General features: G+C 44.0%; 1 protein-coding gene across 2 annotated transcripts in view; it reads right to left on the minus strand.

The window, feature by feature from the left end:
* The window catches only part of MYO3B (myosin IIIB), a 313,368-nt gene that overhangs the window by 229,112 nt on the left and 61,938 nt on the right, over positions 1-22,318 (minus strand). For both annotated transcript variants that reach the window (XM_082205523.1, XM_082205522.1), the window contains 2 exons: positions 18,852-18,928; positions 6,230-6,375 (listed from right to left, as the gene is read on the minus strand). In XM_082205523.1, the coding sequence (XP_082061649.1) occupies positions 6,230-6,375; positions 18,852-18,928 (223 nt within the window). The remainder of the gene's footprint in view (positions 1-6,229; positions 6,376-18,851; positions 18,929-22,318) is intronic.

Consider the following 22,318-nt stretch of genomic DNA (forward strand, 5'->3'; position numbering starts at 1 on the left):
TTTCTCCCTGCCATATGTTAACATACTGCTGATACGATTAGTTGTGAGTCAATTTTTGGAGGTGCAGCAGTTTATACAGTTTCCATTTACACAGAACTGTTCATTAGATCTGTGTCATGTCATGAAGAACTCTGCGTAGCTCCAAAGTATGCAGAGTGCTGTGCCCACTAACATTGATCCAGGCCTACGCTCAAGCCTGTGGTTTATCATGATGGGAATGAGCCTATGCAAACCTTGGACTCACGCATTTCCCCACCCTCATTCCCTACAAATCCACCAAGCTTTACCTCTGAGCCACACCAGATTTCATCCTGAACAGCCTTAAATAAGTACTCGTGCCCAGGACTGCCCCTATTTTCACCTGGCTAAGATCATATCCTCCAGAAATTGCTAGAAGTGTGCAAAATATAAATCAGCAACAGCTACTACCGTAAGGCAATAGAGGTGAAATAATTTTTAGGTTGCTGAAAACAAATGGTGCTCAGTCCCTTGGCTTGTGATTGGCATTTACAGCCCCTCAATTAGAAGGCAGATCAGTCCAGTCAGCTAAAACGACCGTACAGAATTAATGAAGTCAAAATAATAGGAAAAGAGAATGCTTCGCAAAAATGAGTCAGGTACAGCAAATCAATACTTCATATTGTTGCCTGTCCTGATTCTGAACTCAGCTGCCTCCCTCTATTTCCAGACAAAATGAGGCCCAACTCTATACTATGTTACTGTCATTAATGCAGCCCTCTTCAGCTGCAGATTTCAGAACTAGCCTCATTTCTCTAGCCTCATTTCTATGTAAATATATTTTAGCAAAACGATTAGCACTTTTAAGATATCAAGAGGTGGTGGCGTTTTGTTGGGGGAGGGAAGGAACCATTCTAAGGGAACAGGAGAAGTTATATTGAGGGGGACACAAAGCCAGTGGCGTAGCGTGGGGGGTGCAGGGGGGGGCCGGCCGCACCGGGAGCAACATCTGGGAGTTAGGGTTAGGGGGCGCAAATCCACGGGTTAGGGGGCGCAAATTACTTGCCTTGCCCCGGGTGCTGACAACCCACGCTACGCCACTGCACAAAGCTGAACCCTAGATCTACCTCCAATCAAAGAAATTTGTGAGCAAAAGGCCTGGACAGAAATCACAAAGAAATGTTTATGCTTATGCTAATAATAATAATAATAATAATAATAATAATAATAATAATAATGGCCCCTCTGATCAGCCAGGCTATAATGGAGAACAGCCTTTACCAAAGGTGTCAAGGGCTTTGGAGACACTCGAACTCAGGACGAAAGGGAGAAACGAGCTAATAGGAAGGCACGTTTGGCAAATCCTCACCACGATCAACTCCTGCCCCGAAACCTATGTCCCCATTGTGGAAGGACATGTGGATCCAGAATTGGCCTCCACAGTCACTTACTGTTAAAACCATGTTCATGGAAGACAATCTTTTTTTTTCTCCAAGTGAATTTTTATTGTTTTCCTTACATATTCTTTTCCAACAAATTGTAATAGCACCATACATTTCCTTTGACTCTGCCGAGTCGCGACCCCCCTCCCTCCCCACAACTGGTATATTTATCCTCTTTCCATCACACACATCATTCTCAAATTAGTACTATTATACATTGGAGGTATTATGTCAATCCTGCTAGTGTCTTGACCTCTTTACAATTCTTCTTTAAATATTCAATAAATTTACTCCAGTTATTTTGGTATCTTTGATCTCCCTGGTCCCGGATCCTCCCTGACAGTTTGGCAAGTTCTGCATATTCTGTCAACTTCGCCTGCCACTCCTGCATGGAAGACAATCTTACTCGGCTATGAGTGACCGCCAAAGAAGAAGAAGACCATTGGGATATGTTGTGAGTATTTTCAAATGAAGAAAAAAAACCATTCCCAAAGCATTTGTTTTTGAAATAAATTGATGTGCTGGAAATAAGTATCCCAGAAGACTTCTGTCTGAATAGTGTGAAGGTGTTTTGTTTAAAAGTGTGAAGGTGTTCAGATGCTACAACAAGTCCAAAGATCTGGAGGCATAGCGCCAACAGCTGGTTTGGAACTTCCTTGGCTATGAGTGATTGCCAAAGAAGAAGAAAGGAGAATGGAGGCCCAGCATGTTCCAAGTGGGAGCTATCAGTGAAATCTGGACAGAAAGACTAGTTGGCAGAGAGAGACCGAATTCCTTCCCTCCTGAAGTCCCCCAAGATATCCAGCTGCATGGAAGCTTCCGGAAGCTGCCCCGGTTCAATATCCCAGTTGTATCCTTTTGAGGGCAGTAGATATTCTCTGAGCAACTTAACTTTCCTGAAGTCAGAGTCAGGATATTGTGAGGGAGCAGGGGCTACATTAAAATTTTCTCATCGTGACACCCTTTCCCTCTTCCCTGATATAGTGGGCAAGTTGCTGCAAAGGAAGAATATGCTCTGCGTGTTTTACTTGGAGACATATATAGACTATTGTACTGGTGGATGAAAATATGGCATCTGAAGGTTGCTAGGCAACTGCCAATACCTTCACCTACAATTTCCTAATAATCCACTGGGGGCAGCAGGTGAACACACTGATATTGTTGCTTCATTCCCCAACTCTTTGCCCACCCTTCTTACAGAACCAGCCTGGTAATGCTATGCAGAGACTGGGGGATATCTGGCTAGACAAGGGAGACATAGTTATTTTTCTCAGGGTAGAGGCATCTGTTTTGGAAACTGCAATGCCTCTGGCTACTAGAGGAGCCTACCTTGAAGCCAGCGATCTTTGGAGAACCCAGGGGGAAACATAATGTTTGTATTTAGCGTTTTTAATTTTAGCCATAAGTCTCTCCAAAGAACATTGTGGAAATGTGGTCCTTTGACAATTAATGCCTAGTCAACATGCCTGAGCCACGTCCTGGAGTTATCATGTCTTTTCATGGATGCTCTATATTATGATGCTACTGATGGTTATTTATTCCATTTCTAAATGGCCCTTCATCACTTAATGTAAAGGTAAAGGACCCCTGGATGGTTAAGTCCAGTCAAAGGTGACTGGGGTTGAGGCGCTTATCTCACTTTCAGACCGAGGAAGCCAGCGTTTGTCCACAGACAGCTTTCCGGGTCATGTGGCCAGCATGACTAAACTGCTTCTGGTGCAACAGGACACTGTGATAGAAACCAGAGCTCATGGAAACGCCATTTACCTTCCCGCCACAGCAGTACCTATTTATCTACTTGCACCGGCATGCTTTCGAACTGCTAGGTTGGCAGGAGCTGGGACAGAGCAACGGGAGCTCACCCCGTTGTGGGGATTCGAACTGCTGACCTTCTGATCGGCAAGTCCAAGAGGCTCAGTGGTTTAGACCACAGCGCCACCTGCGTCCCTATCATCACTTAACATCCTATAAGCAGTATTTACTCCTAGCTAGGATTGAGCTTCAGACATTACAAAGATTTGGTGAAGAATAAAAAACAGGAATGGTTAGGAGCTTACTTAATAAATTCAGTATTTTGTCCTATGGAAATAAGACATGCCACCACAATATATTATTTCGTCATGCAGATTTATATGCAGTTTTGGGGGAAGAAAGAGATAAATAATAGACTGAAAGACAACCATTCCCATGTCCTGTTCCATATTTCTTCCTATCACCTGCTGATATTTTACAGTACTTCATCATGACTGTTGTTCTTTAAAGCTGTTTACAGCCTCTATCTGATAAAAATTTATGGGTACTAGTTTAGAAATTTGAAGCTTCCCTCACCGCTTTAATTGCTACAGCCTGTTTTACACATGTGCAAAGGGCAAAAGAGAGAGGTAGAGAAAAGAGAGAGAGATGAATTGCTGCTTAAGTTTGAATAATTTTTGAAGGGGGGACACAGTCTGGGTTGTGCAACAGAGATAATACGATGCAGAATGTTGGAGAGCCTCATCTGCATATAAATAGACCTAATCAGAAATGCAAATAGCAATCAGGAGAATTCTCTTTTTTTTTTTACGCCCCATGGTAATTGTGCGATTGTACAGATAATAAAAGGTCAAATATTTTCATTGCCTAAGCTTTCAATTTGCTAGTAGCAAGTAATTATCTTTCCCTTTCCACAATGGAATATGGAAGAAGCCGGCATATACCAGCTGGCAATCAACTGGGGGCAAATGCTTAAGAGATGCCATCCTTCTTTTGTTACAACTGTCCCCATCTTTCATTCATATTCCTTAATGGTCTTTATAATCCCGGGTCCCTCGGCCAGGTGGAAACAAGACAACCACCTAACAACATGTGAACTCAAATGCTCATTTATATTCAGGAATGGCAAGAAAGCGTTTCATATTTTTCATGTGTAAATAAGCAGTAAGAGAAGGGTGCAACTGATGTGACACACATAACAGTTTCAAAATTGCCTTTGCTGCATAATAACACAAGACCTTTCCCCCCATCAAAATAACCTTGTAATGTGCTGTAAATTTTCGGTAGCGGCCTTTACTTCTTTGGAAACAAATGGTATATCCAGTATGAGCTCATCTTAAACATTCTACGGCATGCTTGCTATAGATTTGTTACTAGGGGCTGTGCACCTGTTCACTCTGCTCACCAATCCCACTGCCATTCCCCCCACATTGACATCTTAGGGCTTCCCCTTGCAACTACTAAGCTTGATTGTCCCATTCCTGTTTCTAAAGCCACTTCCATGTCTCCCCTCCCCGCAGTCCTCTTTGCGCAAACACTCCAGGATGATATACGCTACTGTCTCTTTAAGATGAATGGGATGCTAAGAGCCAGCCTGTCAGATACCTTGTTCAGTCAGAGAAGGTTCAGCTCAGCCCATCAGTGTTGTACATATATGGGGGGCGCTGTGGGTTAAACCACAGAGCCTAGGACTCGCTGATCAGAAGGTCGGCAGTTTGAATCCCCATGACGGGGTGAGCTCCCGTTGCTCGAAAGCATGTCAAAGTGCAAGTAGATAAATAGGTACCGCTCCGGCGGGAAGTTAAACGGCGTTTTCATGTGCTGCTCTGGTTCGCCAGAAGCGGCTTAGTCATGCTGGCCACATGACCTGGAAGCTGTACGCCAGCTCCCTCAGCCAGTAAAGCGAGATGAGCACCGCAACCCCACAGTTGTCCTTGACTGGACCTAATGGTCAGGGGTCTCTTTACCTTTACTTTACTTGTTAATCAAATATGTAATCTTAATTGCCACACTGAATCTGGAACTTCATATTGAAAACCACACTCGGTACCAGGAGTGAAATACATGATTGTAGGAAGGTACCATGGAATATTTGAGGACTCTGTGTTCTTTACCTTTCTCACAAGAGGCTGCTGAGAAATGGAAGGGGGGAAAGTTTAAGTGCAGTAAGAAGGGAGAGACACTGAAACACAACTACTCCTAACTCCCTGTACTCAAACATCTGCCCAAAGCACCATTTCCCTCTCAGTTTCCTCCATCCCTGCTTTACTTAAACCCGCTGTTGTTTGAAATCACCACTTTCCCCCGCTCAGTGTCCCTCCCTTCTTGCTCCCATACTACAGGCCACTGTTGTTGTACACCCTGCCTTCACTTTTGCTCCCCTGCCCTGCAAATCCAGGATCTGGCACTACAAATCCTCCAGTGGTGTGATGACAACCTTGCATTTTTATTACATAGAGAAATAGCGAGAAAGCTTAATATAAAAAACAACCTATGGAAATATTATATGTTCTTATTCTGGGAGAATGCACTACTTGCATGTAGATCAGGGCAAGCAAGAATCCAACAACAACAACAACAATTTATTATTTATACCCCGCCCATCTGGCTAGGTTTCCCCAGCCACTCTGGGCGGCTTCCAGCAAAATATTAAAATACAATAATTCATCAAACCTTAAAAGCTTCCCTAAACAGGGATGCCTTGAGATGTCTTCTAAAAGTCAGATAGTTGTTTATTTCTTTGATATCTGATGGGAGGGTTCCACAGGGCGGGCGCCACTACTGAGAAGGCCCTCTGCCTGGTTCCTTGTAACCTCGGAGGGAGGGAAACAACAGAAGGCCCTCGGAGCTGGACCTCAGTGTCTGGGCAGAACAATAGGAGTGGAGACGCTCCTTCAGGTATACTGGGTTGAGGCCATTTAAGGCTTTAAAGGTCTTAATAGTAGCATTTCTCAATCAGGGTTAACTTATGATGCAATAGTGTACCAAATTTCACCTTTGCATTTCCCTGTTGAAATGCTGCTGTCTGTGTGAGGAATGGCAATCTAGCAAGCTAAGAGAGCCACCTAGTGCCGTACCTTGGGATCTTGAAAAGTGTTTTCACGGGATGCATGTCGAATAAAGGCGGATCCCCGTCACCCAGCTCAATGGCTGTGATCCCAAGAGACCAAACGTCGCAGCGAGCATCATAGGAGTAGTCATACTGCTGTTCACAAGCAATGACCTATCAGATACAAAAGAAGACACCATCAGAGTTAACAATTGCCCCATTGTCCAAGCAGGCCAGACAAATGCACTCTATTTAGGCTACATCCACACCACACATTTAAAACACATTGCTTACCTGCAAAGAATCCTGGGATCTGTAGATTTATGAGCACTAAACTACAGTTCCCAGAATTCTTTTTTTGGGGGGACGGACTCTGCTTTAAGTATTCGGTGTGAATGTAACCTTAGTTACCAATTCCGATTCAAGTCTACCATTGACAGACACACCCGTTCGAATTTTCTGCATAAATTCAGGGTGCAAGTGTTCTTAATTTTTAACGGTGGCCACAGAATGCACAAAAAATTTAATTCTTGCCATCGGATGCTAATTATTCCAAAATAATTACAGTCTTTGAAATCCTCCGGCAACATTTCCTTTTGAAAACAATGCTGCTATTTATCCTCTTGAGTGCATACATTTGCAGAGAGAGAGAAAGCATGGGCATCTAAAAGGGAAATGTACAGGAATTATTGCATTTTGCTCATTTATTCTTCCACATTTACATCCCACCATCATGGAAACCCAATGCAGCTTACATGTGGATCAAATCTCAGCATTTCAAATTATTAATATTCACATTTTCCTGACAAAAAGGCGACGGTTTATTCCCCACAAAAATATTAACAGAGAGCAAGAATAAGTACTTAAAAAGCAGCTCCTCCTTTTAAAGGCAGAGGGGGTGGAACAAGGCAGGTGGAATAGTTTGTCCCTGATTGTTCCATCAGTCTCTCTCCTGTAAAGGCTGACCAGAAAAAGAGATCTCAGTGGACAGCTCAGCAAATTAAGTGCCAAAGAAACCAAGCTAGAAAACCTATTCCATAGCATAGATCAGCCTTCCCCAAGCTTGTTACCCCCAGATGTTACTGGGCTACAGCTCCCATCATCCCTGATCATTGGAGGTAGTCCAGCCACATCTGGAGGGAACCAGGTTAGAGAAAGCTGGAGGAGAAGGTGCCGCCATGATGAAACCATGGTCCAACTGTCTTACCTCTAAGGGAACGGAAAGATACATACAGAATGAACTTCTCCCCAAGTATTAACACCAGAGGTTAAGTCTTAGGTGGCTGCAAATTGTGGCTAGGTAGAACCCATAAGTGCCATAGGGCTTCAGGGTCCTTTCAATGGAAATGAAAGAAAAGCAGAAACCAACATGACTAGGGGTGGGGAGCATGTGGCTAAGCTGTTGTTGAACTCCAACATCTGTCAGCTCAAGACCCATCTTTCCCAGTAGTCAAGGGAAGATGGGTTCATAGTTCTAACAACATCTGGGTCCCCATCACTGACAGAACCAGTTTCACGCCCAGAATCCATGGGAATCCTACCAGCTTGGACACAGGTTATCTCTCCCCCCCCCACGCTTTAGATACCACTTCCGGTATGTGGCAATGCCACATTAGAGAGAGAGAGAGAGAGAGAGGAAGAGAGGGAGGGAGGGAGGGAGGGAGATGGGGGGGGAAGAGAGAGAGAGAGAGAGAACCCAAATCTACAAAAATTCTCTATGTTTATTTGGAAAGCTGTAAGGATAACGATGATGATTATGATAATATATTTATATGCCATTCATCTGACTGGGTTGCCCCAGCCACTATGTTACTCTAAAAAAAAGAAAAAAGAAAAAAGAAAAAAAGGTAAAGGATCCCTGGACGGTTAAGTCCAGTCAAAGGCAACTACGGGGCTGCCACGCTCATCTCGCTTTCAGGCCAATGGAGCCGGCGTTTGTCCACAGACAGCTTTCTGGGTCATGTGGCCAGCATGACTAAACCGCTTCTGGCACAAAGGAACACTGTGACGGAAACCAGAGTGCACAAAAATGCTGTTTACCTTCCCACCACAGTGGCACCTATTTATCTATTGCACTGGCGTGCTTTTGAACTGCTAGGTTGGCAGAAGCTGGGACAGAGCAACCCGAACTCACCCCATCACGGGGATTCAAACTACCAACCTTCTGATCGGCAAGCCCAAGAGGTTCAGTGGTTTAGACTACAGTGCCACCCGCATATGTTATTCTACTCCTATTCCAACAATATGTCTGGCTTTCATAGACTGATGACTGACTGTCATAGAAAATTAGCATTTAAATTGACACAAAACTATGAGAAATCGGCAAAATGTAGACACATGGTGCAAGTGGGTCTATATGTTTTGTATGATTCAAACAACAACAAGGAATCACAGAGAATACAGGATTGCTCAGCGACTCCTTTAAAAAGTATTACTGGATTCTACACCACATAACTATCCACCCGCCTCCCCCTCCTCCTCGCTCCTCAGAATACACAACACATGCATTCAAAAAAACATAGCCGCAGGCATACAATGTATAACACGGCGTGATTATGGCTGTGGCGCGAGACTAGCTGGAGACCTGAACTGGACAATTAGCACCGCTGACCCACCAAGCTGGGAAGAAGCTGGAGTTTAAAAGGTCTGAGCCTCCTGGGGGAAAAGCTGGTGATGTTACTAGCTAAGCAGCTTATGAGGTATGCCGGCATTATGCTGAAAAATGGATCAGTGTACACACATTCAAAACCCTGAATGTGGCACAATCTAGTTACCCTTGCTCCAAGGAGACCAAAAGAGCTGGCCAAGCAAACAAAATGCACCGTCTGATTTTTGTAATGTTACGACATGGTTTAATTTAATTTACAGCACCAAGGCAAGATGCTATACATATACATGCATGCAACTCGGGTTTGTATGTTTTATAGAGAGCCAGTGTGGTGTAGTGGTTAAGAGCGGTAGTCTCGTAATCTGGTGAACCGGGTTCGCTTCCACGCTCCTCCACCTGCAGCTGCTGGGTGACCTTGGGCCAGTCACACTTCTCTGAAGTCTCTCAGCCCCACTCACTTCACATAATGTTTGTTGTGGGGGAGGAAGGGAAAGGAGAATGTTAGCCGCATTGAGACTCCTTCGGGTAGTGATAAAGTGAGATATCAAATCCAAACTCCTCTTCTTCTTCTTATAGGAAGTCTGTGCTGGGGAGACTATCTTCATATTTTTAACTTGCATGGATCATGACTGCAAGTATGTTTGTGTGTGTTGAATGATGGTAGTGGGGGATTGATTGATTTAAGACAGAGTGGTTTACATCGTATTTTGAATTTTAAGAGCTGGAGCAATGCTCTTTCAGTCAGCAGACTGGCAATAGGAATGAATGGCGTTTAAATGGCGGGTGTATCTGAGCTAAAATAAATCATCCTCATTTGCCTCTCAATCCAATCACTCTCTTGCTTTCCATTTGCCATACAACTATTTGAATATACATAAAATGCTCTGTATTCAAATACACAGGAGCTATGAAAAAATGCAAGGATAATAGGCATGGAAATATATTGCTGCTCTTTTCTAAGCAGGAAAAATTAGGCACAAGCACGAGGCTTGCTTAAGAGGACAGCCTGCTCCAGGGTAACTCAACATACAGTTCAGGGATAGGCAACCTAAGGCCCAGGGGCCAGATGCGGCCCAATCGCCTTCTCAATCCGGCCTGCGGATGGTCCAGGGATCAGCGTGTTTTTACATGAGTAGAATGTTTGCTTTTATTTAAAATGCATCTCTGGGTTATATGTGGGGCATAGGAATTTGTTCATTTTTTTCCCTTTCAAAATATAGTCTGGCCCACCAGACTATAAAAAAAAAGTTTAAAATAAGGCATGTTTCATCTATGGAAGTATACAGAGCTGGGAAATAACAGCCATATTTTATGTTTTTAGAAATGGACATGGTATGCAGGCATGGTGGGAAGGGGGGGGGATGATCCAGTTTTCATTTAAAAGCAAACTCATCTAGTCTGCCCTTTCCCAGAAAATATGTGGATTGAAATACAGTACAGCCATCCTTTGACATTCACACAGAATTTTGCAATGCAGTTGTTCAGCCAAATAACTTAGTTTGCAACTAAGTTTTACTTAGAGTAGATCCATGGATCTACTCTCATTCTACTCTAATGGATCTACTCTACTCTAATGGATCTACTCTACTCAAATGGAAATTAAGGACTCCGCCATAGTCATGTCCATTGATTTTACTGGGTCTACTCGGAGTAAAGCTCGGTAGAATACCATCCAATGTGTACAAAAACGGATGTACTAAAGTGTGCATTTAAATGCCTGCATTAGTGAAAATGGTACAAAAATGTGTTCTGTTAGGAGAAACTGCTGGCAAGAATGTGTATCCTAGGGGAAACTGCATGTGTAATTAGGAGAAAATTTTACTAAAACGTTGAGGAATTTTAAAAGGAAATCAGAAACTGATGCAGAAATGTAGAGAATTGAACTAAAGATGAGAAATAGAGAAACTCACCTGTCCTAAACCACATGCTTCTCCTTCCATCCCAGCATTTCTAAGTGCACCTAAGAATCTGTAAAGCACACAGCCATCAACCTCTCCTAAAATCATGATTAAAAGCAGAGTCCTCTCGTGATTCCTGTCAGGAGTTCAGCCTACACTCGAGTAGGACCCTGGCAGAGACATGTGCCCGACTGGCATGTTCCCTCAGTCCTGGTCAATTGTTCGGGAGCTTCATAAGCTTTCTTCAGTCCAAACATCACAGCGACTGATGCCAACTGACACTGGCACACTTAGGGATCCGCAGAGTTTGTGCAACTCGCGTGACAGACCTCAGCAACTCAGCATTTTGGCTAATCTACTTTATTTACATATATACACACACACACGGAGCACTGCAACATGGCTCCCTCCCTCTCTTTCTCTCTAGCATCAGACAGCAAAGAGAAAAAGAACAAAGGACAATAGTCCACTTCACGGAACACAGTAACACAAACATCCTGTCTCCGTCACTTCCCACTCTGTGGAGTCAAAACATATACCGTAATGTGAAAGACAACAATCCCATGACTGCAATCATGAAGCAGGAATTCTAACAATTCCAGCATCAACCAGCTCCCCCTTGCCGCCATCTCCATTTTCTTTCCCTTCTAACCTGATGAAGAATTATGGAGAACTCAGACACGTTGCACACTTTTTTGTAACATTTTGCTTGGCCGAATATAGAATTGTGAAAATACAGATTCTGGAATTTTCTTTCAGTGTGCCACAGAACCCCTTGTAATAAATATGAGGAGTCCTATTTCGTAAATCTTTCTTCTTCCTAGGTTCCCCAAATTTTCATCCACTGCCATATGCTATGGAAATTTATGAACTGTTTAGAGAGAGCCATGAGTTGCATAGAGAGAATAACTCAAAAGCATTGGAGAACAGGCTGAAGAAGATATGGTGAAGTAAAACTGAACACAAAATGGTTAATGTTTGCCATTATGAGTTATGCCTGGGCAAAATTTAAAGGAGGAAATGACATGTATAGTTTTTATTTTTAAATATACATAATTTATTTGATTGTGAGGTGTACCCCCAGAATGATGACTCAACATTTACATCCTGAATAAAACCCCGTCATATCCTGGCATTTACCATTAACAGAGACTGTCAAAATGCGAGGGGGCAACACTATGGCAGGAAGCTTGACACATTTCAAGCTTTTGAAATTTCTTCATCCTCTTTCCAAAAACATCTGTTCCCAATAATGTCACTTCACTGAAATCATGTAAAAGAACTCCTTAGAGGCAGTAACTCAGAAGGAAGTCACAGCCAATTTTGCTAGGCATAGCAAAATCAATTGCCTTTCATTTTAAGCCCTCCCATTTTGAAATATATATATAAAAAAATAGCCATCGGCTTGGTTATAAGGCAGCAAAACAATATCTATGGAGGCTGTCCAATCATTAAAACACACCCCCAGCCCCGAAAAGAAACCAGACAGTTTTATCTATAGTTAATCAAAGGATCCATAGTACTTTGTTAATGAAGTAGAATCATGTAGAATTGGAAGGGACCCTGTGGATCATTTAGTCTAAAAGCCTGCAACCTTGGGGTTATCAGCACCATGCTCTAACCCATGGGTGGGCAAACTAAGGCCCGGGGCCAGATCCGGCCCAATCACCTTCTCAATCCGGCCTGAGAACAGTCCGGTAATCAGCATGTTTTTACATGAGTAGAACGTGTGCTTTTATTAAAAATGCACCTCTGGGTTATTTGTGGGGCATAGGAATTCATTCATTATTATTATTTTCAAAATACAGTCTGGCCCCCCACAAGGTCTGAGGGCCCCCAGCTGAAACAGTTTGCTGACCCCTGCTCTAACCAACTGAGCTCTCCAGAGCTATCCGCTTCAAGCAATTCACACCCAAAAGTGAGCTATGAAGATCAGAATCAGACCATGTCCCCCTTCAGACATTTAACACAGGTACAAGCTGCCTCTCCCCATGCATAAGTATTTGCGTGAAAGAGTGTACATTAGTTGATTTTTTTATAACTCGGCTATTGTGTACACAGGCACACAGACGGCACACTTTTATTTGTTTGTTTGTTTGTTTGTTTGTTTGTTTAATTTCTATGCCGCCCTATACCTGAAGGTCTCAGGGCGGTTCACATAAAATATCAAATACATAAATTCAAAACAAAACCAACAACCCAATTAAAAAAACAACCCAAAAGAGCCAGCACTTTTAAAAAGGGTATACGATGCAGATCAAGTCAGGCAAGGGCCTGGTTGAAAAGGAATGTTTTTGCCTAGCGCCTAAAGGTGTATAGTGTAGGCGCCAGGCGAACTTCCCTGGGGAAAGCATTCCACAGACGGGGAGCCACTGCAGAGAAGGCCTCGTTCTCATGTTGCCACCCTCCAGACCTCTCAGGGAGGAGGCACATGAAGGAGGGCCTCAGAAGATGATCTCAGGGTCCGGGTAGGTTCATAGAGGTGGTCCTTGAGGTATTGTGGTCCTGAGCCATTTAAGACTTTATAGGTCAAAGCCAGCACTTTGAATTGGGCCTGAAAACCAATTGGTATCCAGTCCAGTCAGACTAGGATCAGTGTAATATGCTCAAACCGTTTTGCTCCGGGGAGCAACCTGGCCACTGAATTCTGCTGTAGCTGAGATTTCCAAACCGTCTTCAGAGGTAGCCCTACGTATAACCCATTGCAGTAATCTAACCTTGAGGTTACCAGAGCATAGACAACAGTAGTTAAGCTATCGCTGTCCAGATGGGGGCGTAGCTGGGCCACCAGCCGAAGCTGTTGAACATTACATGTGAATACCTGCGCAAGTGTACTACTTGATTGTTTGCATACTCAGATTGTGGGCTCATTGAATGCAAGACGTGAACACTCCTAGGGAGAAGGGGGACCGAGCCATTGATTCCCAACCCCAATGCTGCACACATTGCTGGTGCCAGCACCCTTCAACATATGTGACATTCTTCCCTCCTTTGGTTAGTTTGTTTAGATTCTATTTAGCACACAACAAGATTGGCTCTTAATCTTTTGGGAGATCACAATACCTCATTACCTGCTGTTTACTTAGTAAACAGCATTTGAAGAGAAGCTGTGCTTCATTAGAAAGCCAAGAGCAAATCCCTGCCTCAGTGTCTGTTTATGAGTTCATCCTAAATATCCTCACACTTGGGAAGACAGGCGAACTAATATCAGTGTACTGGAAGAAGCAAAGATCACCAGTGTTGAAGCAATGATTCTTCAACATCAACTTGGTTGGACTGGCCATGTTGTTTGGATGCCTGATTATCATCTTCCAAAGCAACTACTCTATTCCGAACTTAAAAATGGAAAGTGTAATGCTGGTGGTCAACAAAAAGGGTTTAAAGACTCTCTCAAGGCAAATCTAACAAAAAATGTAGTATAAACACCGACAACTGGGAAACACTGACCTGCGAGCGCTCCAGTTGGAGAACAGCCTTTACCCGAGGTGTCATGGGCTTTGAAGACGCTCAAACTCAGAACGCAAGGAAGAAACGTGCTAAGAGAAAGGCATGCTTGGCAAATCCACACCGTGATCAACTCCCACCCGGAAACCAATGTCCCCACTGTGGAAGGATGTGTGGATCCAGAATTGGCCTCCACAGTCACTTACGGACTCATTGTTAAAACCGTGTTTATGGAAGACAATCATACTTGGCTATAATTGATCGCCAAAGAAGAAAGAAGAATGAGTTCAGACCCTCCAAGTGTCCCCATTTTCCAGGGCCGTTCCTTATTTAGAGAAGCTGTCCTGGTTTCTGATTTTATCCTGGAATGTCCTGCTTTTCCGTAAAGGTAAAGGTAAAGGGACCCCTGACTGTTAGGGTCCAGTCACAGACGACTCTGGGGTTCCAGTGCTCATCTCGCTTTATTGGCTGAGGGAGCTGGCGTAGAGCTTCCAGGTCATGTGGCCAGCATGACTAAGCCGCTTCTGCCGAACCAGAGCAGCACACGGAAACGCCATTTACCTTCCTGCCGGAGCGGTACCTATTTATCTACTTGCACTTGGATGTGCTTTCGAACTGCTAGGTTGACAGGAGCTGGGACCAAACAACGGGAGCTCACCCTGTCGCGGGGATTCGAACCGCCGACCATCTGATCGGCAAGCCCTAGGTTCTCTGGCTTAACCCACAAGGCCACCCGCATCCCACAGCGCCACCCGCTTTTCCTTAGAACGTCCCTATTTTCATTGGAGAAATGTTGGAGGATATGCGAGGCATCTCCCCTTTCTCTCAGGGGCTCTTATACAAACAACGGTTTATCTGAAGCAATGGCAACCCTTTCCCAAACCGAACATGACTCCGTTCTGCAAAAGTACCAGCAAACTGGGAGAGGAGTGAATCTGCAAAATTATAGTTACAGCGAGACACTGCCTAATGAGCATTAAATTTGCCTTCTATGTTATAAATGAGACGTGTATACAATCTTTCCTTACTGCAGAGAAACTGTTCATCTCATTGTTAAGATCCTGCTCTTCCTTTCCCCCGTTCAAACAATCTGCATGTGCGCAATGACTTTCAGATGCCTTTGAGGCATCAAAAAATCAAATGGATTTTGTACTTCATTTGTCTAAATGTGCATCTTTCCCCTAGAATTTGGCCGACATAAACTCTCCCTCTTATTTAAATGGTACTCGGGCAGAGAACAAAACGTCCGTCCAGATCAGGGAAGCTAATGTTAGCTAAATAGGAAGTAAAGAAACCTCAAGCTATTAAGCCGGGACTGACCTTGAGCCCTGTGATGCGGGCCACTGAACAGCAAATAGGAGATGCTGGAGGGGAGAAAAGGGAAAAGGCAAGCAAGGCCCTTTTTTAGACTGTTTGTATGCATTGGGCATGATGTTTATTTCCAATGAATTATAAAACCGAGCTTGCTGTTTTCAATTACTGTACGTAGAATCCTGTCATTTTTGCTAGGCATTTCCTTTCTTCATTTAAAGGTATTTAAAGCCTTTTAATTAAAGCTGCCCAGCACATTACAGTTGCAGCGTCATTTTGAACGTAAGATGGATATTGCAAGTTATCATTTAAATAGATCCATCAAAAGAAATATGTTTTGATTACATAAGAAGTTTTGCTTTAAAGCAGCAGCTGGAGCTTCTAGCTGGGAAGGCTTGTTCAACAGGACATTTCTAGAATGCCATTGAAGATTACATTGTTTTTCCGTAAGAACGTTATTTTTGAAATCCCGAAAGATCCACCTTATTTTTTAATCCATGCCGTTTAAAAATAAAAAGTTGTATTAAAATGCATTCGGATATTTGCTGCTCACTCATTTATTGCTTCTTGTGTACAGGCAATGAGCGTTTCACAAAGGGGTGGCATTCTTGACCCCTGTGCACATCGGCAGAGCACTAACGAGTAAATAACTAACTAACTAACTAACTAAATAATAATAAATTATATACACACTGCCCATCTGGCTGGGTTTCCCCAGTCTCTGGCAGCTCCCAACAGAATATGAAAAACACGATAAAACATAAAACATTAAAAGCCTCCCTAACCAGGGCTGCCTTCAGATGTCTTCTGAAAGTCAGGTAGTTGTTTATTTCCTTGACATCTGATGGGAGGGCGTTCCACGGGGCGGGCGCCAATACCAAGAAGGCCCTCTGCCTGGTTCCCAGTAACCTCGCTTCTCGCAGTGAGGGAACTGCTAAAAGGCCCTCGGAGCTGGACCTCACTGTCCAGGCTGAACGATGGAGGTGGCAACACTCCTTCATGTATACTGGGCCGAGACCATTTAGGGCTGTAAAGGTCAGCACCAACATTGAATTGTGCTCAGAAACGTACTGGAAGCCAATGAAGGTCTTTCAGGACTGGTGTTATATGTAAATAGGTCCTTGTTTCAACCAAGTACAGGGGGATCAGTCCATCTCTGATCCTCTTCCCTCTTGACATATTGATTCCATCCAATTTTGCTGGAACTTTTTTTTCTTTTTAATGAAACTCCAAAAAAAACACACACAACAACTTTGCATTCACAATAGTACACATTACATATTCATTTCTGTATGTTTTCCCAAAAATACCAATTCCTTATGCATTTCCCCCTAAGGTGCTCATTATTGCATGCATTGCCACCCATAATATTCATTTTAATACATATTTTTGAGCCAAGAAGTGCAGTGGAAAATTCAAAGAAGTGTGCAGCGCATGTAGGATGACTGACCAGGCAGAGGTTGTTTGTGTGGTGTGTTAAATGAGGTGCTACTTGTGTTGAACATTGCATAGGCTCTGGTGTCGCATTTATTCTGGGTCTAAATGTTTTAAGATGCATCTCTCACTACCCTCCTCTTACAGAATAGCCCACTTTGTTCTGTGTTGAGTGACAGGCTCAGCAGAATGGAGGCAAGGCAAGGCTTCAGTGGCACCCTGGACAGCTCCATGCATGGCTCCGCAAGAGCAATGCTCAAATGTTGTTTCAGCAGCAGTCATCCTCAGACTGACCCTTAAATCATAGAATCATAGAATCATAGAGTTGGAAGAGACCACAAGGGCCATCAAGTCCAACCCCCTGCCAAGCAGGAAACACCATCAGAGCACTCCTGACATATGGTTGTCAAGCCTCTGCTTAAAGACCTCCAAAGTAGGAGACTCCACCACACTCCTTGGCAGCAAATTCCACTGTCAAACAGCTCTTACTGTCAGGAAGTTCTTCCTAATGTTTAGGTGGAATCTTCTTTCTTGTAGTTTGGATCCATTGCTCCGTGTCCGCTTCTCCGGAGCAGCAGAAAACAACCTTTCTCCCTCCTCTATATGACATCCTTTTATATATTTGAACATGGCTATCATATCACCCCTTAACCTCCTCTTCTCCAGGCTAAACATGCCCAGCTCCCTTAGCCGTTCCTCATAAGGCATCGTTTCCAGGCCTTTGACCATTTTGGTTGCCCTCCTCTGGACACGTTCCAGTTTGTCAGTGTCCTTCTTGAACTGTGGTGCCCAGAACTGGACACAGTACTCCAGGTGAGGTCTGACCAGAGCAGAATACAGTGGCACTATTACTTCCCTTGATCTAGATGCTATACTCCTATTGATGCAGCCCAGATAAATAGCGGTTTCTGCATCATTTCAGTAGCTAGCTCTACCTTGCATGAGAGGAACCTATTGATTTAAAGGGGACAAGTCTACTTTAGCAGCCACTGACCCAATGGAGGAGGTAAAAATGTGGCTCTCCTTGGGCTTTGAGTCTTAAGAGTCAGAGGAGGAAGAGGAGTTTGGATTGGATATCCCGCTTTGTCACTACCCAAAGGAGTCTCAAAGCGGCTAACATTCTCCTTTCCCTTCCTCCCCCACAACAAACACTCTGTGAGGTGAGTGGGGCTGAGAGACTTCAGAGAAGTGTGACTAGCCCAAGGTCACCCAGCAGCTGCATGTGGAGGAGCGGAGATGCGAACCCGGTTCACCAGATTACGAGTCCACTGCTCTTAACCCCTACACCACACTGGCTCTACAATGTGACTTCCTAAGGCTAGAGATGTACTGGAACAACGGAACACTCTGGACCAGGAAGTTCTGCTGCAGTTTTCTTTCTAATAATCTGAATTCCGGACCTCCTCCCCTAAAGAAGGGGGGTGGGGAGAACATGACTCTATTGACATGACACTGACACATTCATGACACTCACCATATGAGTTCACTGTTGGAGGGAGTGTTGCCAGATTAGAGAAACTGTAGTATTTAACAAATTGCTTTGATGACCTGCTATATAGAATCAGGTTGGATGTAAAGCGGATTCAGCGGGAAACTACCATTCACCATAGATGTGGGTTCAAACTTTGCTGCCCTGTTTTTGGCACATAACATCGGTCACCTCGGCTAGGTCCCAATCTTTTAACTCGGCTTATTCTTAAAGATGGACGGCTAGTATCCTATATATAAAGGGGGTTTGAGAATTCAGATAACACGTATCTCAAAGCCCTGAAATCTTAAATCTAGCTTTTTACTTTTGCATTTAATATAACTTATGTACTACTTGATTGTCAAAAACACACACACCAAAACAACAAATAACAAGACAACGAAATTAGCAGTTAAAAAAAAAAACCAGTTCAAAGCAGCTATTTAATAGACGTAAGCGTACACACGATAAGCAAACTATAGCTCACCTCAGGAGCCATCCAAAATGGGGTTCCAACTGACGTGTTTCTTCTCAGCCTCGTGCTGGTAAGCTGCGCAGAAACACCTGTAATGATAAAATGCATTCCAAATATTGGCACAATAGCATTCCTTTTTGAAAACTGATCCTTATTGCCCTTTCAATACAATGCCAGAGAGGGCAATCCAGGTCAATAGATTTATACAATTCCCGCCACTAATGGGTGACAATTCTAAAGTCAGGCAATTCTAAAGTCGGTGCATTTTGGAATTGCCTAGCCAAGATGTCATTCCCAGAATCAATTGAGGCTTCTGTTTGAATAGAATCAATCACCTTCTATGGTGGCACATCTCTGCCATTTGGACAGATGTCAACCAAATTACACTTGAGATTGGCAGATCATTTGGCACCAAGTACACCATATAAATTATTATTATTATTATTATTATTATTATTATTATTATTATTATTATTTATACCCAGCCCATCTGGCTGAGTTTCCCCAGCCACTCTGGGCGGCTTCCAATCAAGTGTTAAAAAGAATACAGCATTAAATGTTAAAAACTTCCCTAAACAGGGCTTTACATATGTGTGTGTGTGTGTGTGTGTGTGTGTGTGTGTGTGTGTAAAGGTAAAGGACCCCTGGACGGTTAAGTCCAGTCAAAGGCGACTATGGGGTTGCGGAACTCATCTCGCTTTTCAGGCCAATGGAGCCGGAGTTTGTACACAGACAGCTTTCTAGGTCATGTGGCCAGCATGACTAAACTGCTTCTGGTGCAACAGAACACTGTGACAGAAACCAGAGTGCATGGAAACACCGTTTACCTTCCCGCCGCAGCGGTGTCTATTTATCTACTTGTACTGGCGTGTTTTCGAACTGCTAGGTTGGCAGGAGCTGGGACAGAGCTCACTCTGTCATGCGGATTTGAACCGCCGACCTTCCGATCAGCAAGTCCAAGAGGCTCAGTGGTTTAGACCACAGCGCCACCTGCTCCCTTTTTACATTATATTGCAGCTGTGGAAATCTTGATGGGTCCCTCCAGACTGGTATCTTATTGCAGATGTATACTGCAACCTTTTATTGACACAATCATAGTGATTAGTGATGGATTTATTTTGCTTCAGTTTGATCTGCAATATAGGCACCCCCCCATTCATGTGCGATCGACTCATGCACAACCGTGTACAGTGGTACCTCGGGTTACAGACGCTTCAGGTTACAGACTCCGCTAACCCAGAAATAGTGCCTCGGGTTAAGAACTTTGCTTCAGGATGAGAACAGAAATTGCGTGGCAGTGGCGCGGTGGCAGCGTGAGGCCCCATTAGCTAAAGTGGTACCTCAGGTTAAGAACAGTTTCAGGTTAAGAACGGACCTCCAGAACGAATTAAGTTCTTAACCCGAGGTACCACTGTATATGCATGGTGCCAGGAAATCATTCCGTTCAAACCCGGAAATGGCAGGAGAGAGCTCATGTCTTGCGAGTACAGTCTTCTTGGAGCCCGAAGAGGACATCAGTGAGGGAACCCTGAAGCAACCTGGAGGCTCATTGTGGCTGCTCAGTCTCCCCGCCTAAGAGCTGATCTGCAGGGCTGTGAGGAGAGAGTCTCTTCCTTTAAATTCCTAGGAGTTTATCTCAGTGAAGACCTTACTTGGAAAATCAATACAACCCAGGTGGTTAAGAAAGCCCAACAGAGACTCCATCTCCTCAGAGTATTGTGAAAGAACATTTGATGATCTCCTTCACAATACAAAGTGTCCTTTCATACTGCATCACGGTGTGGTATTCTGGTTTGACATCAACGGATAGGAAGTGCCTGCAGAGGGTGGTGAATACAGCACAAGATATTATGGGCTGTCCCATGAATTCGCTGGATGACATAGTGGAAGAACGTTACCTCAGGAGAGTGAGGGAAATCCTCAGGGATGATTCACACCCTGGCCGGCACTTTCTTGATTTCCTGCCCTCAGGCAGAAGATATAGAAGCATGATTAGTTGCACCAACAGGGTAAAAAACAGCTTCTATCCGTGGGCTGTTAGGCTGCTGAATGAAAAAATAACAACAGGGCAACTGACTTTCTGGTTTGGTGGGTTTGTGTCAGTAGATGAGGGGAATTAAGACGAAGAGAGCTGAGTGGGAGGTGCTCGTGTAATCTCACTGTATACAAGTTGTACAAGTGACAATAAAGTATTTCAATTTCAATTTCAAGTGCAGCAGCAGGAGGAGGAGTTGCTTTTCCACCTACCCCCCCCCCCCAGCCTCCTGCCAGCCCCAGACCTTCAATGTCAGTTGTGGATATTTTTTACATACGGCATTTTGGGTATGGATTGAAGAGAGAGTGGTGGAGAGGGCGTTTAAAGGGTGCTCCCCACTTTACACAACTTCACTTATGCACACAGGGGCCTGGAACATAACCACTGCATAAATCGCCTGTACTCCTCCAATGCAACCACGTTATTGCTGCCCCGAGGCACTTTAGGACAACAAAAGCAGGAAAGTTATGGGATTTCAGGAGGATATCCACTGACTGGAAATGAAGAAGGCTGGCCACCTCAAAATGCTTGTATTGGAATTGGGATCACAAGTAACAGCATCGTGAGCACAAATCATGGTAAATGTGCAATAAAAAGGATGTCTGCGGGAGCCTAATCTCCACCTGTATTTGGGAACTGAAGACCTTATAGAGTCGTCCAACAAAGAACAAATTATGTACTATAAGAGGGATAACTCACACAAGTTCAGAGTAATTTGGCAACCATTTACAGAATTGTTCACTAACTGAATATTGATCTCTGTAGTTCTCGCCCATGTGCAAAAATTTCCTTTTCTATAATTTGCTGTAGATCGCCTAGAATCTGTATCCAATTTTAAAATGGCTCTCTTGGGCTTAATAGCATGTATTGATCACAACCAAAAGTGACAAGTATATAAGAGTAAATAGGTATTCAGAAGTCATGTCTGCATCCGACTTAAACTAGACTTAAAGGCCCTTTCCTTTCCTTGGGCATGGTAGTTTTCAAAGGGGAAGATGGGGACCGCCCCCCAAACAGAATTTTCACCTTGACCAAATTACAACCCCCAGGATTCATTGGGGAAAGCAGAGACAATTCAGTGTGTGATACCAGTGGGGTGTATTCAATGGTGGTTTTGTGCTGGGAGAAAGTGGGCCACCCTGTTTTCAACTTAACCAGGCTATATGGGGTGTTAGAGGAGGGGTAGTACCACTGGTGGGGGACACACCATACACCTTTTGGGGTAGTTTGTGCATCTTTGGTCCCCAACCCTGCATTCAGCTATCACCTGTGGCTCCTAGAACAGCCTTTCTCAACCTGTGGGTCCCCAGATGTTGTGGAACTACAACTCCCATCACCCCTAGCTAGCAAGGCCAGAGCTCAGGGATGATGGGAGTTGTACATCTGGGGACCCACAGGTTGAGAACCGCTGTCCTAGAAGCTGTCTGCATGCGACAGCAGCCAC

Source organism: Podarcis vaucheri (genome assembly GCF_965113315.1).
Source record: "Podarcis vaucheri genome assembly, chromosome: 1".
Classification (NCBI taxonomy): Eukaryota; Metazoa; Chordata; class Lepidosauria; order Squamata; family Lacertidae; genus Podarcis; species Podarcis vaucheri.